Source organism: Ranitomeya imitator, chromosome 7 (assembly GCF_032444005.1).
Source record: "Ranitomeya imitator isolate aRanImi1 chromosome 7, aRanImi1.pri, whole genome shotgun sequence".
NCBI classification, from domain to species: Eukaryota; Metazoa; Chordata; class Amphibia; order Anura; family Dendrobatidae; genus Ranitomeya; species Ranitomeya imitator.
In genome coordinates, this window is record NC_091288.1 from 97071899 (window position 1) to 97088441 (window position 16543).

The 16543-nt window shown below is 41.1% G+C and overlaps 1 protein-coding gene across 3 annotated transcripts in view; it reads left to right on the forward strand.

The window, feature by feature from the left end:
- The window catches only part of NRP2 (neuropilin 2), a 178323-nt gene that overhangs the window by 76613 nt on the left and 85167 nt on the right, over positions 1-16543 (forward strand). For all 3 annotated transcript variants that reach the window (XR_011314661.1, XM_069733670.1, XM_069733669.1), the window contains exons 3-6: positions 5134-5315; positions 10546-10776; positions 11300-11455; positions 12722-12891. Coding sequence is in view for 2 of the 3 variants with exons in the window: in XM_069733670.1 (XP_069589771.1) it covers positions 5134-5315; positions 10546-10776; positions 11300-11455; positions 12722-12891 (739 nt within the window). In the remaining variant the exon portion in view is untranslated. The remainder of the gene's footprint in view (positions 1-5133; positions 5316-10545; positions 10777-11299; positions 11456-12721; positions 12892-16543) is intronic.

Below are 16543 nucleotides of genomic sequence, written 5' to 3' on the forward strand. Positions count from 1 at the left end.
CTCTGGAAGGATAGAAGTGAATGGTTCCAATCCTTGGAGAAGTTACTAATCCGTGGGAGTGTAAACAATGAGCAGAGCGATGATCTTACTACATAAAGCATGTGGCAAAGTATGCTTACTGGAATTAGAGGAGATGGCTCATTAGACAAGTTTTATGTGTTAAATCTATGTTTTAAACATGTTTGGTAATTCTTTTATTTATCATATTAAAAACTTACAATTTTCACACTGTCCACTGAGGGTATTCTTGACTTATACTTCCTGTTAGTTCAGGAAATGTACTTGTACATTAACAGCAATAGACTCATGCAGACCATTTATTTTGTTCAGTGGCATCTAATGAGCGTGTGCAAAGGTTATTGTGAAGAGAGGTTCCTGTGTTATCAGCTACTGAGCATGTGCAAAGGTTATTGTGAAGAGAGGTTCCTGTGTTATCAGCTACTGAGCATGTGTAAAGGTCATTGTGAAGAGAGGTTCCTGTGTTATCAGCTAATGAGCGTGTGCAAAGGTCATTGTGAAGATAGGTTCTTGTGTTATCAGCTACTGAGCATGTGTAAAGGTCATTGTGAAGAGAGGTTCCTGTGTTATCAGCTAATGAGCGTGTGCAAAGGTCATTGTGAAGAGAGGTTCTTGTGTTATCAGCTACTGAGCATGCGTAAAGGTCATTGTGAAGAGAGGTTCCTGTGTTATCAGCTAATGAGCGTGTGCAAAGGTTATTGTGAAGAGAGGTTCCTGTGTTATCAGCTAATGAGCGTGTGCAAAGGTCATTGTGAAGAGAGGTTCTTGTGTTATCAGCTACTAAGCATGCGTAAAGGTTATTGTGAAGAGAGGTTCCTGTGTTATCAGCTACTGAGCATGTGCAAAGGTTATTGTGAAGAGAGGTTCCTGTGTTATCAGCTACTGAGCATGTGTAAAGGTCATTGTGAAGAGAGGTTCCTGTGTTATCAGCTAATGAGCGTGTGCAAAGGTCATTGTGAAGATAGGTTCTTGTGTTATCAGCTACTGAGCATGTGTAAAGGTCATTGTGAAGAGAGGTTCCTGTGTTATCAGCTAATGAGCGTGTGCAAAGGTCATTGTGAAGAGAGGTTCTTGTGTTATCAGCTACTGAGCATGCGTAAAGGTCATTGTGAAGAGAGGTTCCTGTGTTATCAGCTGTGTATAGAGGGTTACCAGTCATGTAATCCTGTATCTGATGAAAATGAGACTTCTAAAAACTGCTCCTGAAAGAACAGTCTGAGATAGTCCTAGTGGCCAGTGTAAAAATGGCAACATTTCTAATTTTGTTTTAAAGGGAGCCTGTCACCTGAATTTGGCGGGACTGGTTTTTGGTCATATGGGCGGAGTTTTCGGGTGTTTGATTCACCCTTTCCTTACCCGCTGGCTGCATGCTGGCTGCAGTATTGGATTGAAGTTCATTCTATGTCCTCCGTAGTACACGCCTGCGCAAGGCAATGTTGCCTTGCGCAGGCGTGTACTACGGAGGACATAGAATGAGCTTCAATCCAATATTGCGGCCAGCATGCAGCCAGTGGGTAAGGAAAGGGTGAATCAAACACCCAAAAACTCCGCCCATATGACCGAAAACCGGTCCAGTCAAATTCAGGTAACAGGTTCCTTTTAATTCAAAGTGTGAGAGGAAAATTAAGGGGTTGTCCACTGCTCAATAACCCGAGCTTAATCAGTTCTGGACAATAAAATGAAAACAATCTATACTATCAGCACCACTGTTCCTTGAGAATGACGCGACTTGTTGTATGTATGCTGTAGCCAGTGAACGGCCATCGGGGGGGACATCTGCTCTGATGGAATGGTAAAGGCTGTAGCCTGCACACGACCCAAGTCATGTTCCATTTCATGACATAAGGGGTATACATGACTCATGTGAGCATCAATTCTTAACCATTTAATCCTAATCTCTTCCGGATTTCTTACATTAAAAGCCCAATAAAACACACCACCCTCAAGTTGGATTAAATGGCCACAGCATCCTTTTATTAACAATTAATACAAACAACTTAAACAATAACCTCCCAGAAGGATTGGTCCTCGAAACCCTAAATATAAACCACAGGTTTCCTAAATCCATTTTTTGGCCTCAGGTCAAGTCTTACCCCCAGCCGCTTTGCACCAGCTCAGGGACAGATGTTAACTAACCTGGCCAATTCAAAACCCATTACAGGTCCTCTAATAATCCCTTCCGCGGGACTATTTAAGCCTCATCCACTTGAATTCACCCAGGGGGAGTCCAGGACCTCATGAGATACCCCCTTCAATGCCCCATTCACCAATTCCAGCCACTTTGAGGACCCCCCTGCCACACTGCCATGACAAAATTACAATTATAAAAGGAACCACAACCATAGTCAATCAAATCACAGTGATCCCAATACTACAAAAAAACAAACAAAAAGAAATCTTACATCTTCCAGATGTGCCTTTTCTGGGGTGGCTGGGGGCAGATGTTTTTAGCCAGGGGGGGTGGGGGGGCAATAACCATGGTCCCTCTCTAGGCTTTTTTCTGTGATTTAACCCTTTATTTTAACACCAAGAGCTCCCATATTTTGCACACAGACACTTTGAACATTATTAGTGAGGAATATGCAAAAATAAAAGGATATGAAATGGTTTACTGTATGTAAACCATGTCTCATATCCTGTCGGGTTTGATAAGGAGATAGCGATCCAAGAAGTATTGTTTCTCCTTGCAGAGAGTGACATGATAAGCATGTCGAGGTGAGGAGACTTGAAGCCGCAATGCTCCTCTGGGAAATATGCAAATTGTCTCTTCAGAGAGGAAGAGGACTAAAACTCTAGTGCCACCTATTGGAAGTAGCAATCCTAACAGTCAATGTCGACCCTTTAACAAGACTTGTCACATGACTTAGGATAATAGCCAAACCAGAATCTCAGAAGGTGGCACTAGAGTTCTAGTACCAGGACCTGAAATGTCTATGCCTGGACCTGGTCAACCTTTATCCTCGCTTGCCCCTCTGGCTCCATGGGAGTGATTCAGTAATGCTCCAGGTACAGCTTGCATTTAATGTGGTCTTGCTTTTAGTCCATTTAGGAGGCCTTTATGGCACAGCGAATATAAAAAACGTAGAGTAGGACTGCCCCATTATGAGAATGCCGTGACGTGGCGGGGTAACTCAAAGAATTGATCAATTGTTTGCTAAATGTCTCATTTTGAAAATACAGTTAGAAATCAATATGTGCATTTGCACTTTATGTATTGCATTTTAACCATAGGCAGCGCTGGCTTCTCCCCTCTTTTGCACTAGAGTTCTAGTCCTCTTCCTCTCTGAAGAGACAATTTGCATATTTCCCAGAGGAGCATTGCGGCTTTAAGTCTCCTCACCTTGACATGCTTATCATGTCACTCTCCTCAAGGAGAAACGATACTTCTTGGATCCCGGTCAGACGCCGGTCAGACGCCTCTCAGTCAGCCAAACCATATCTCCACTTTGCACTGACTTGCAGTACCCCGAAACACAGTGTCTGCAAATTGAGATTCTGGTTTGGCTACTTTCCTAAGTCATGTGACAAGGCTCGTTAAAGGGTCGACATTAACTGTTAGGATTGCTACTTGCAATAGGTGGCACTAGAGTTCTAGTCCTCTTCCTGTCTGAAGAGACAATTTGCATAAGGGGATAGCAAAAGCCAACAATTGAATTACCAGCTTTTCTGCTATATAGCTCTGTATTAAATATAAATATATATAAATATATGTGTATGTCAATGACATATATATATATATATATATATATATATATATACCTATCTATGTGTAGATGTTTATTTGATCTACTCTATTCTAACCTGTCAGTGTGATTTTACTGTACACCGCTCTGAATTACCGGCTTTTCTATAGAACACCGCTGCGTATTTCTCGCAAGTCACACACATGGTCCGTGTGTAATCCGTATTTTTCTCACCCCCATAGACTTTCATTGGCTGATTTTTTGCGCAATACGCTGACAAACGCAGCATGCCGCGATTTTCTCAGCCCGCAAAAATACGGCCGAGAAATATACGGCTGATGGGAGCTGCCCCATAGAGAAACATTGGTCAGTGTGCAATGCGTAGTGTTTGCGCGTCTCCCTCGTCCGTATTCCTCTCTAGTGTGACCCTAGCCTATTAGACAGCAGCTTACCAGGAGCAGAGAGACAACCAGGGGCTTGTGAACTCTGTGGCTTTATGCCACACCTGAGCATTGTGAATAGCCAAGGTTATAACCAAATCCCGGAGTTTCTCAGTGGAGTAGGAACATACACAATTCGGTGTTAACAATCCACCTGGCTAGTTTATGTATACATAATTGTGCAGTCTTACTTCAGACTGAGATTGGAACATAATGCTTGGACTGGCCGGGGCTCTCCCAACCCAAGCGTGGAACTACATAGAAATACATGGAGCTGTCATGGTTGGGTTGGGAGAGCCGCCTGTCAGTCCGGGCACTGCGCTCCGATTTACTGTATATGGCCATCTGACTGTACCCTTAGGCTTTATTCACACATCAGTATTTTTGATCAGTATTTCATCGATGTTTGTATGACAAAAAAGGGAGGGTCTGCAAAACCCAGAGCAGATGTCAATCTGTCAGTTATAGTTTTCCTCTCCTGGTTTTGGCATATAAACCCTGATGCGAAATACTGACCAGATGCTGATGTGTGAATAAGACCTAAAGCGGGACCTGGGGGACATGTACACACCATCAGACACATTCCCCTTATATGTACACAGTATATATTCGCATGCTGCACTAACTCACACCTCTTTTTTACTCCTCCTGGATATGTAGCAATAAGCTGAGTCAATGAGACGTGCCCTTACATAGTCTGACGCTCTTAGCGCTATCCGTTAGTGTCATGGACAGGAGAACAGTAACAGCCAATTATCAGTTTATGTATACATTTCCGGGAAGAACAACATAGAAACTTTGCAAAAAAAAAAAAATTTGAAATCAGAATTCTGAATTATTTCATGAGGAGTGAGAATATTTCCTGACTGACGCATGTCAGGAGAGCCGACAGCTGCTTGGGTGATCTTTGTAATGTCTGACTATTTTTTTACAGGATGCCCTTTATGTGAAACGAGTCTTCTAGCTGTATTGTCGGGTTCTTGTTCTTCCAGGTACGACTTCATTGAGATCCGGGATGGAGACAGTGAATCTGCAGAGCTTCTTGGGAAACACTGTGGAAATATCGCACCGTCTACAATCACATCATCGGGCTCAAACATTTACATCCGCTTTATCTCAGATTACGCTCGTCAGGGGGCCGGCTTTTCTCTACGTTATGAGATCTTTAAGACAGGTCAGTTTTAAAAACGTAAAACTTTGCTGTAATACTGCAGTAAAGCCAGTCTGTACCTTCCACGTGATCTGCAGCAGCACGCACATATTCAGTCTTTACATGCAGATCATGACCTCTTTATTGGTAATTGGAATCCTTGCACACAATAATTGCAGCCCTCTTCATCTAGTCATCCTTCTCCATGTGACTGGAGGGGGTTAAACACACAAATCCCATTGTACCTATTCCAAGTTATTGCCCTCACCTAACCGATGCATCATTTAGTAAAATGTGCATCATCTTCTGTCCTCCTGACAGTGGATCACGGCTCCTGAAAGACTCCTCTGATTGAAATTGATGCTATGTTTAATCAATACCTGTTTATGACTTCTTATACCTACTTCTCAGTCAGCTTTAAATAAGTCTGCCGCTGATCAGCCGAGCCTCAGATCAGTGCAAATCATTAGGACATTCCCTTTATTGCTTTTCCAATCAGGTGATGATTCTAGTGATGCATTGAAGCCAAGGGCAAAGTGTTGAAGGTCAATTGAGTTTTACAAGCTGTAGACCCACAACCTCATCTCTTTGGTTATAGCCGCCTGTGAATCATTGTAGACTAATATGTAATTATTTGTATGCCTCCTAAGAAATACTGTAAAACTTGTACCAGCTTGGGTCAACAGATAAGACTGACTGAAGCTATAACTGATAGATAGCTCACTTGCTCTTCATCCAAATCATTGCCTTCTGTTCACATGGCCCAATAAAGACATCAGATTTTTGAATGGACTTTGCTATTGCGTGTTATCCACTTTTCTTGCTTTTTTCACGTAGCATAAGTTGGTGGGTTGCAACCTATACCTGCCCTTTTGCTTGTCCAGCTCCATTTTTTTTTCTAGCTATATAGATGCTAATGATATTTTAGATCTAGATATTAAAATAATTGAAGTCAGATGGAGATTTAAATAGAAAATTACAGAACCTCCATACATTGTATACACACTAAGGCCTCCTTCACATATCAGTGTATAAATACGGATGTGAAATAGCGGTGCTGGTGTGATCCATGTGCCCATTTTTACCATCAGTGTCATGAGTGTTTTTCCAGTATGGTTAAACAAAGAATTAAATTATAAAGTTCCCCCTGTACTTTGCTATGTTTAACACAGGCAGCACAATGATGGTGCACAGATGCCATCCGTGTGCTGTATGTCTTTTCCACGCACCCTTTATATTGACCCTGGTCATCCGTGCTGCCGAAAAAAACAGACATGTCTCCTTGTGTTTTGCATGGACACACGGTACGTGTAAAGGCATGTGAATTGCACCATAGACTATTATGGCTGTTTGATATATCTGGGAGAAAACCGCGTACCACATGTACTGGAAACATGTACATGTGAAGGAGGCCTAACTAGATGATTGTCCATAGATGTCAAAACACTGAAACATGAAACAAATTTGTAGGGCACTCACTTTACTATTTCTGTGTCTAGTTTATAGTAAAACAGTGAATAGACTAGAGTAGAGATGTGATTAGTTGGATACACATGGATAAAAGCCTACACAAGATACCGGCTGATGCCGACACTAGAAGAGTATGCACTTTCCTTATCTTAACATATTTGGGTAAAATTTTGGGGACGTTAAAGTTTAAGTGTAAACTTACACCCACTGCCCCCGCACATATTTGTAAGGGGAATAGGGTTAAGTGGAGATTGTGCGGCTGTCTACAGTCCTTTCTATGCATGCACAATTTAAGATCATCAGTGACACTATTCAGTTGGTAAGTCAGTAGGTCAATGTGCCCACGGGGCTTTACTCTGTATTGGTGACAGCAAAGGGGTCAAGAAGGAAATGACAAAGACAGGTCTGCTGAGCTTTAAAGTAGGCTATTTAGTACTTTTGGGGGCCAAGATCATGAAAGACGTACACTTGGCATACAATGGCTTAGAATAAAGAGTCTCTAGCCTTGGATAAAGTAATCAGATTTATGACTTTTTATGCCTTTTTGGATCCTGCATACACCATGAATTTGCAGCGTCCATGTGCTTTGTGCATAAAAGGGGCATCATCTCTCTTAGGCATTTTTAATGTTCGAGTTGGCGGCAGATCTTGGGAATATCAGTAAACTTGGTCTCATTTGTATTGCACAAGAATTGTAGAAATCTACCGTCTCATCAAGATATAGAATAGAAGGAAAAAGAGAGCCATTTGTGAAAGACTAGAGATATGCGCGGCGGTTTCAGGGGTTTTCGGATGTGTTCTGTATCAGTGATCTAGCTTTTGTCTTGGGTCTTAGGTACTGTATAAGCTCGCGGGTGTGAACAGAATCTCAGAGCAGGTTCGGCACCTATCCCGGCTTGCGGCAGTATCAGTGTGTATCAGAGTGAAATATTTATGCACATAATATAGAAGACAAGCAAGATCTTGGGATAATTGAATAGTAAGCTGAAGGTTGAAGGTTACTATATAAATATATTCGAGAAGGATTTCTGGTAGCATTCTGACTGTGCAGTAAATGAGGAATGTGGAGTTTGGTGTTAAGGAAAGAACATTCAGAACTATTACAAGTTACATGGGGATTGAGCCTTTATTTTTTACTCAGGTGCAGATCTTCGTACAGAACTTATAAGGCTGGGGAGTATAAAGCTATACTGACTTGATAATATACATGAAAGACATCTATTAATAAACATATGTATATCATGCTTCACCTGTTATTCTACATTCGCACATGAGTGTTACCATTTGAGAGAAACTAACTGATTTTTTTCCTCTGGTGTTATGGTTACATCTGTTTTTTTTCCCATCCATTTTTTTTTCACTGAAGCAGGTAGACCAATGGTCTTCAACTTTTTTTTTTACCTTGAGAGCCTTATTAATCTCTGAGACACATGTAAGCCACATCCAGCGCCACCCTCCCCTAGAAATGTCTCCCAGAGACCCCCATTACCAGTATAACAGTTAGAGCTTCCCCCACCGAAGACACACCAAGACCTTGTGCGCCATTCCCTTATAGGCAGTATGCTTACATCTAGGGTTCCCACACCCCCGCCATACAACTGTAACCAGCTTCAAGCACCCCTTTACCTGGCGGTATCATACATATCCAGTTTACCATATTTATCTTCCCTCCACATCCTATATATGCCCAACCACGTGTTCTCTTCTGTCACCATCTCCAGGCCTTCTCATCATAGCTATTTGCTAGACTGGGTGCTAATTCACCAAGCTCACAGACTGCCGCGAGCACTGCATCATGGGCCCACGAGCCACATGTGACTCCTGAGCCATAGGTTAGGAGCCCCTGAGGTAGACTGCCTGAACCTTTTTATCCATTGACTCTTAACAATCTATCAGTTAGAAACAGATGGAACTTGGATAGAACTCTGAATTACAAAGTATGTCATGTTTTACACTGATTCCCATAGATTTTAACGGAGAGCTTGATCCACAAAATAGATGAAAATAGGATGTTCTCTGAGCCTTATGGACCGTAGACACAAATGCCTTTTTAAAACTGATGTGTGTATGGATCAATGAGACTCTATTAATCAGTGTGCTATCTGAGAGAATGACAAACAGCATTAGGATTAGGATGAAACTCTGGAAGTACAGAAGACACCTTCCTAACTTTGTCTTCTGCTGTAAAGTTCTCAATACCATCTATGATAAGCTATCGGATTGAAGAAGATTCCTCCGCTCCACTTTGTCTCTTTGCTGATCTCGACCACATCAGTCATCTGGACGGAATGGATGAGAAGGACATTACCTCCTTCTTCAAGTCTGTTTGTTTGAGGAGCATGCAAAAAAATCCTGTAGGCTGCCAAACATACTGAACGTAGTTTTCTTCAGTTTTACTTTATCATTTCTTTTCATGTTTAGTGTTCTTTTATATCTATTTCAACGCAATGATTTTCTGTTTATAAAAAAGTAGATCGCAAATTTCAGTCATTATAATGAAGGTGAAGATGTTCCAGTGAGAATAAAATAGAAACCAGGAAGGATTTGTGGACTTGTTCGCGCTGCTGTTTATTGAAGATGCTGATTTCAGAAAATTAATTAGACATATGGTTGTATGTGACGCGTTTCGAAGTATAATACACTTCTTCCTCAGGAAAAAACATACCTATGTGGTTAGCATATAGGTGTGAATTTTCCTGAGGAAGAAGTGTTTTACGCTTCAAAATGCGTCAAATAAAAACCATATGTCTAATGAATTTTCTGAAATTGGCGTCTTCAATAAACAGCAGCGTGAACAAGTCCACAAATCCTTCCTGGTTTCTATTGCAAGTGGATTGACGACCCATGGATCCGCAGAAGCTGAATAACATTCTTAAACGCACAGTTCTATGGATCAGGTTAGCATAATCTGCTATTCTTAATTCTGAATGTTAATTCGATAAGACCCCAATTCATTATTTTTTCTCCAGCCTATGTACTTAATTGAAAATAAAATGGCAGATTTCATACAATTAGCATGTTAAAGATATTTGATTACATCTCCTTCAGTTAAGTAAACTGGTAAACACTAAGAGAAATGTTCCCTTTAAGACTCACATGGAAATTGCACAAAGGGTTTGAACAGATTTCTAATTGTTAATGGCACACTTTTAGTTTGAACATGTGAAATGGGATTCTTGGCCCTTGTTCAGTCTCTAAAGCATCCCCTTAAGGCACATGGGAGATATAGGACACACTGCAGGGCTCTCTGCACATTCAATACAATGGAAACCATTGTTGAAGTCTGTATTAATAGTCTTTGGCCTATTGGCAAGCACAAAGCTTTCTTTAATCCACAGAAACTAAACAGCCATCCCTACTGTCTAGTTCCATCTCTTTCATGTTTGTCACCTTTTGAAAAATATTTATCATGTGATCTCTGGAGATCTGATTTACTAAACATGAGAAGACATAAGTGACAACTCTGCCGCGTTGTACATTATGAACATGTGGACATCTCACATGTTGACCATTTATGGCATACTCAGGATGAAGTAATTATGAATTAATTGGATGAATAGTTTTGAGTTTTTTTACACTAAATTGTATTATTAATTATTCCATTCATAAAAATACTAATTTACAAATATGTTGGATGATTGGATCCATCATATTTCTGCTCCATCACTTAACAGATTTCGGTGTAAAATATCTTACACTCTATCTTTACATCATTCTGTGTCTTCATTAGGGTTATAGAGGTCATTCAGCATTGTGTCAGCCCTTCCTGTTTGTATTATTGCAGGCTCTGAAGACTGCTCCAGGAATTTCACCAACACTAATGGCACCATTGAGTCTCCTGGCTATCCAGACAAATACCCACACAACCTGGACTGTGTATTCACTATCCTGGCCAAGCCAAAGATGGAGATCATCCTGCATTTTTTGACCTTCGACCTAGAGCATGACCCTCTACAAGTTGCAGAAGGGGATTGCAAATATGATTGGCTAGACATCTGGGATGGCATTCCGAATGGTAAGATGTAGGGAATGATAGGATTATGTAGACATATGGAAATAGATTTATATGGATGGATGGGTGAGTGGGTGGATGGTTGGATTAATGCATGGGTGGGTGGATGGATGGATTGATGAATGGATAGATAGGTTTTTTATGAACATTTGATTTTAGTACACTACAGAAGAATATAGATAAAGTTGGCATGTACAGTAAGTCATCACTTAGGCACTTCTTTACATTTTCAACATCTTCGATGAAATGTTTCTTTTCTTCAAGTGTGTCCATTGAATCAGCTTTCCTACTTCTTTCTCTGTCTTGTTTCCTCAAGATACTAAGCAATCAAATCACTACCTTGTGGATGGCAGCGTATTGTATTAGATTACTGGTATTTTCAGCTGTCTCCTGCATATACCATTACAGCTGGTAGTCTGTGCAGGAGATAAGAAAGCACCAGAGTGCTATTAGTAAAACGTTGAAGGAAATGACAGCGTCTAATGCCCTCAACTGATAACAATGATGCTCTTATTTTTCTCTGTAGTTGGGCCCTTGATTGGCAGGTACTGTGGTACAAAGACCCCCTCCGAGATCCGGTCTTCAACTGGAATCCTCTCCCTCACCTTTCACACTGACATGGCGGTGGCTAAAGATGGGTTTTCTGCTCGCTATTACCTTGCCCCTCAGGAGGTCCCTGAAAGTAAGTAGAATATCTTTCTGCCTGGCTGGCAAACCTTGACAATCTTTGTTTTCATCTGTCAGTCCACCTGCCAAGCACCTGTCTTATTTCGGCTTTGCAATACCTGAATTATTTCAGGTCTCTTGTGTCTTTTATATTATTTCTATGTCCTAGGTCCCTTAGCCCGGATTGTGATTACATGTTTTGTATCAGTCAAATGTTGTTAAAGCTGTTGGTGTTTTTTCGACAGTGCAATAAGCTCACATCAGTCATTTCTATGCCCTCAGTGCATAATTGTCTGACATGTTAGTCTCGCCATGCATTATTTTTCTCCTTTGTGTCTTCATTAATAAAAGTTGATTATTTTCCCCAGATTACATATATATTTGTTACTGTTAGTTTAACAAAAACTAAAATTTGTAGGAGGCATCCTCGTTTGCAGGCCAATTCCCACAATGTCTTGGGAATCATTTTCCCGCACAGTGGCTTTAATTAAAGAACATCTTTTGGAAGCAAACTGTATTACTTATAGGTTATGAGATTGAACGCAATCATACATTGATGTTGATGTTTTTTTAATTAGCTTGTTCCTGCATTTTCCACTTATTATGCATTCTGCTTATTGTCTCAGTAGCACCTTATTGTCTGCAAAACTTCTCCAGTGTTAAAAGGCAGCTCTGCTATATGCAGCCAGAGCAACTGTACAACATTAATAATTATCATTTTTATATCATTAGTGCCAGATATAGTTTCGGAAACCTAATACAGACACCTATGGGATGGAACCGATCCACAAGCATAGACATCTGGCTACAATATTCAGTGTTGTCTCCTAAGAAAATAATTATATCAGCTAAATGCATGCACAGTATAAGACTAATGTTAGGAAGTAGGCCCAAATGTGTTCTTCTCTAGAGGCTTGTTTATGGATCAGACCCATAAATACGTATTTCGGCTAATTTGCTAAGGTTTAAATTGTAGAAGATTAGCAGCATTTTCTTTGATAAGCCTGTGTTTTGCTGGTCCTAATTTGTTCTGCTATTGCAAATTTTTACAATTAAGGCGCGTAAGATAGTGAAGCTTGTCTTCAGCCATTAGAAAGCTCATGAATGGGATAATTCAAGGAGAATCGCAAATTCTAAAGGATGTTCCTCAAATGTGTTTTTAATTTTAGCCATGGTATTAAAAGTCTTGAGAAAAAGAGCAGAGTATTAGCTGATAGTTATTGCAGGGACATGTCTTTATGCATCAGGCTTACACATTTAACCAATCTTGTGTCTTCTGCAGATTTTCAATGTAATTTTCCTTTGGGAATGGAATCTAGGCGAATATCCAGTGAGCAGATCTCCGCGTCGTCTACATATGCTGATGGCGGGTGGATGGCCCAACAAGCTAGACTGAACAGCGATGACAATGCTTGGGCACCCAATCATGAGACCACTAGGGAATATGTGCAGGTGCGTTAAGTAAACTGTAGCTTTATCATCCACAATGAAATGGAACGCAATTTTAGCAGCACCGAGGCTAGTCTCTTGGCTTATCCAAAAATGTACTTTTCCATTTTACATGAATGGCAGTAAATTAAGTACTTGAGCAAAGGTACCCACACATTGGATGGGCTCTCTTCACATGTCCAGTTTTCATTCATTTATAACCAATAAAGTATTCAAAAAAGACAGACGGATGCAAAACGTAAACCAAATTTTTCATTTTTAGCTGATCTTTCAAAGTCTGGTTTCATTTTTTGGATTCATTTGCAAAAAATGTTTATTTAGTTTTGAACTGATCTGATACTGGAGGTGTCTATGCACATCTCAAGTATTCTGGGCATGTGCAGTGCTAAAAAATGATTCATTTCCCATAGACTTTAATGCTAAAGACAGAAAAGGTTGTTCTGTTTGTTATCTGTTTTTTTTGGGAGGTGGGGGGACAAAAAAATGTGCAGTCAAGAATCTCTACTCTTTTGGAAACAAAACGATAGCAGATGGAACGGATACAATTAAAGGGCATTTTAAGACAATTCAGGACCCATTCAAATGAATGGATGATGTAACTGAAGGTATTATTTTCATTTAAATGCTTCCTAACTGGATCTAAATATGGAAATAAATCTGGACATGGGAACAGAGAGATTTCTTTTGGCCAAACACTAATTTGACCAACAGCTATCTCACCTGTACCCCCAACCTACATACTTGAACATAAACGTTCAGCTTAGCTGATAGCTTTCAATGGAGAGAAAGCCACTGCGACAGTTATCTCCATGGAAACATAAGGATTCAGTGTCAAAATTCAGACTCCTCAAGGTAATTTGTTGGTAGGCCTCCATACAGAACAAATGGTTAGCTCGCCCCACCAACCTTTGGTTCCGTTTACATGGAACGACCCTCGTTACAATACAACTGCTGATCGGTAAAGCTTTATTAATCGGCGGTCATTTGATAGTCGAATATGTAAATATTGAACACTGAGCGTTCCGTAATAGATCTCTGAGTTTGCAAACTTGACAGAGCGAGTCCTGTTTACACAGGATGATGCACCGCCAAAAGTGATGATCTTTTGCACTGCATAAAAGATCATTTCAGCTTTTTGCTCGTTCATCAGCCCTGGAATTCTGCGTTTTTAAGAATGCTCATTCATGATTATCTTTTAGTGTAAATGCACATGTCTGAGGTCTTACATCAGAGACTATCCCAACAGAGAGCAGATGACTATGCTGGATTCCCAACCTCCTATTGAGACTGACGTGATATTCCACTTGTCTTCAGAGGAGAGTTAGAACATATAAAAGATATGCCACCAACAATACCAACATTTTACGGGTTGCAACTAGACTGGCCTGTGCTGAGAAACAACGTGTGATTGTTATATTAGACTCTTTTATATTGTACATTTTTAACTTGTGAGATTCAGTAGCAAAGACCCTGTCTCCCTCTCAGGCACTTTCTTTAACTTTAGGAGTCATTTGTATTTCTCATAAAAGCAGCGGTCTTATCCCTTTCATCCTACGTTAGCTATTCTATTCTATTAAACAACTTAAAGCCTGTGTTCTAGGCTGTATTATATATCTGCAATGCTGCTGTAAGAATCATTTGGAAGGTAATACCAATAGATGAGGGAAGAAGCTTATGCAGCAATGTCTGGTGGACTGGTTTAAATCAGGTATATTGATGTCTCACGCTGGGCTCCTGTCAAGCGCTCATTTGAATCCCTTACAGCACTGTGGTTTGGAAGCCGTTGCTTTGCATTGGGACGGGAGCCCTGCTAAGTGGATTTCACTGCACCATGCTCTGGATTAATTGTTAGTCAGGAGGCATAATGCTAAGGCTGGTGGGAGTGTCGTAATGAATTGATCCTCTGCAGAAACAGGCTGCAGCGCTTTAAATCACCCCGTCACCAGTCAGCTCCCTTAGGATGCGAGCCAAGTATAAGCGGGATTTAGTGTACAGGAGAAAAGTCTAACTCCTTCTGAGCCAGTCTACATGGCACAGCGTGGAGGATGAGGTTATTAAACACTGGTTACACTTTGGAGCAGGAGCTCGATGAGTATCAGGTGTTGGAAGAGGGTTTCTTATATGTCTTCATACCGAAAATCATCATATCTACGAACACTATATGTGTCACTGCCTCTAAGCTTCCTAGAACAGGATATGAATAATAGATGTATATGACTTACCACATGCGAGTGTTACCCGCTCACAGCCTAGCACATCTCTTACCATGGGTCTTAGCAGTTTTTGTACCCGCCAATTCTGATCACCATACATTAGATAGAATGCACCTGATACGGGATGGTAATAACTGAGCTTATTCTCCTTGTGACAGTGCTTTAACCCTGTTAATGCTGAAAGAGCCTGCAGCATAATGCCTAGAGTCCTATCGGCCAACCTCTCCACCTCCACGCTATGAAGATTGAGCAATGTTCAGACATTTCATAGTGCCACCTATAGTTCCAAGGGGAAGGTCATTGCCTCAGCAGGGCTATGTCCCACTGCCAGATACTAGGATAATTTATTCCACATTAGTAATCTGGCAGGAAAAAGAAGCCACCAAGCAAAATGCAAAGTGTCTTGGACAGTTACTGCATTAACATTTTTTTTCTAAGAAAACCGGCCGGACTGCGCAGTCTGATTCTCGCCTCTCAGTTTCTGCTGCTGAAAGAGCTTTAATTAACTTTAGAAAAGTTAGTTACCAAGTGCCTGCTTCTTATAGGGATCACTCCCACCATAAGATAAGTTTCTGGATTTGGATGTTGGAGGGGAAAGCTGTCCTGCATTATTTTTCATCATTTATCAGTCATGTTTAGCATGTTGGGGCCTCTCTAGGACAGCAGTAGTATAAATATGGTCAATATGGTCATTTGATAGCTATTTTCTGGGAGAAAGTAGCTTAGCTGGTAGGTGTCAACTCCAGATAATCCCTTAACATGTTACTGTAGAGGAGAAAGAGGGATGAAAGGTGTTAGCGACTCCTGGCACTGTATGACTTGGGGTAATTGCCTTTAGAAATGGTGACCATTAAGAGCATACAAGTAACATGTCTTTGGGTTCTTCAGATTCTCTGCTGAATGAAACCAGATATGAACAGAGCAGGTGCTTAGTTTGGTTTCATCATCTTTGTGCATTTTTCTAATAATCTATATACATAATTGTCTAAGGGGTACTTCCGTCTGTCTGTCTGTCCTTCTGTCACGGTTATTCATTCGCTGATTGGTCTCAGCAGCTGCCTGTCATGGCTGCCGCGACCAATCAGCGACGGCCACAGTCCGATTAGTCCCTCCCCTGCTCCCCTGCACTCAGTGCCCGGCGCCCGCTTCGTAATCCCCTCCACTCACTGCTCACACAGGGTTAATGGCAGCAGTAACGGCCCGCGGTGTAACGGATTCCGTTACCGCTGCTATTAACCCTGTGTGTCCCCAACTATTTACTATTGATGCTGCCTATGCAGCATCAATAGTAAAAATATGCATGTTAAAAATAATAAAAAAAACAAAAAACCTGCTATACTCACCCTCCGCCGCCTTTCTCGCTCCTCGTCACACTCCCGGGACCGCTCCATTGCAAGCGGCAGCTTCCGGTCCCGTCCCAGGGCTGGTGTGCGACAAGGACC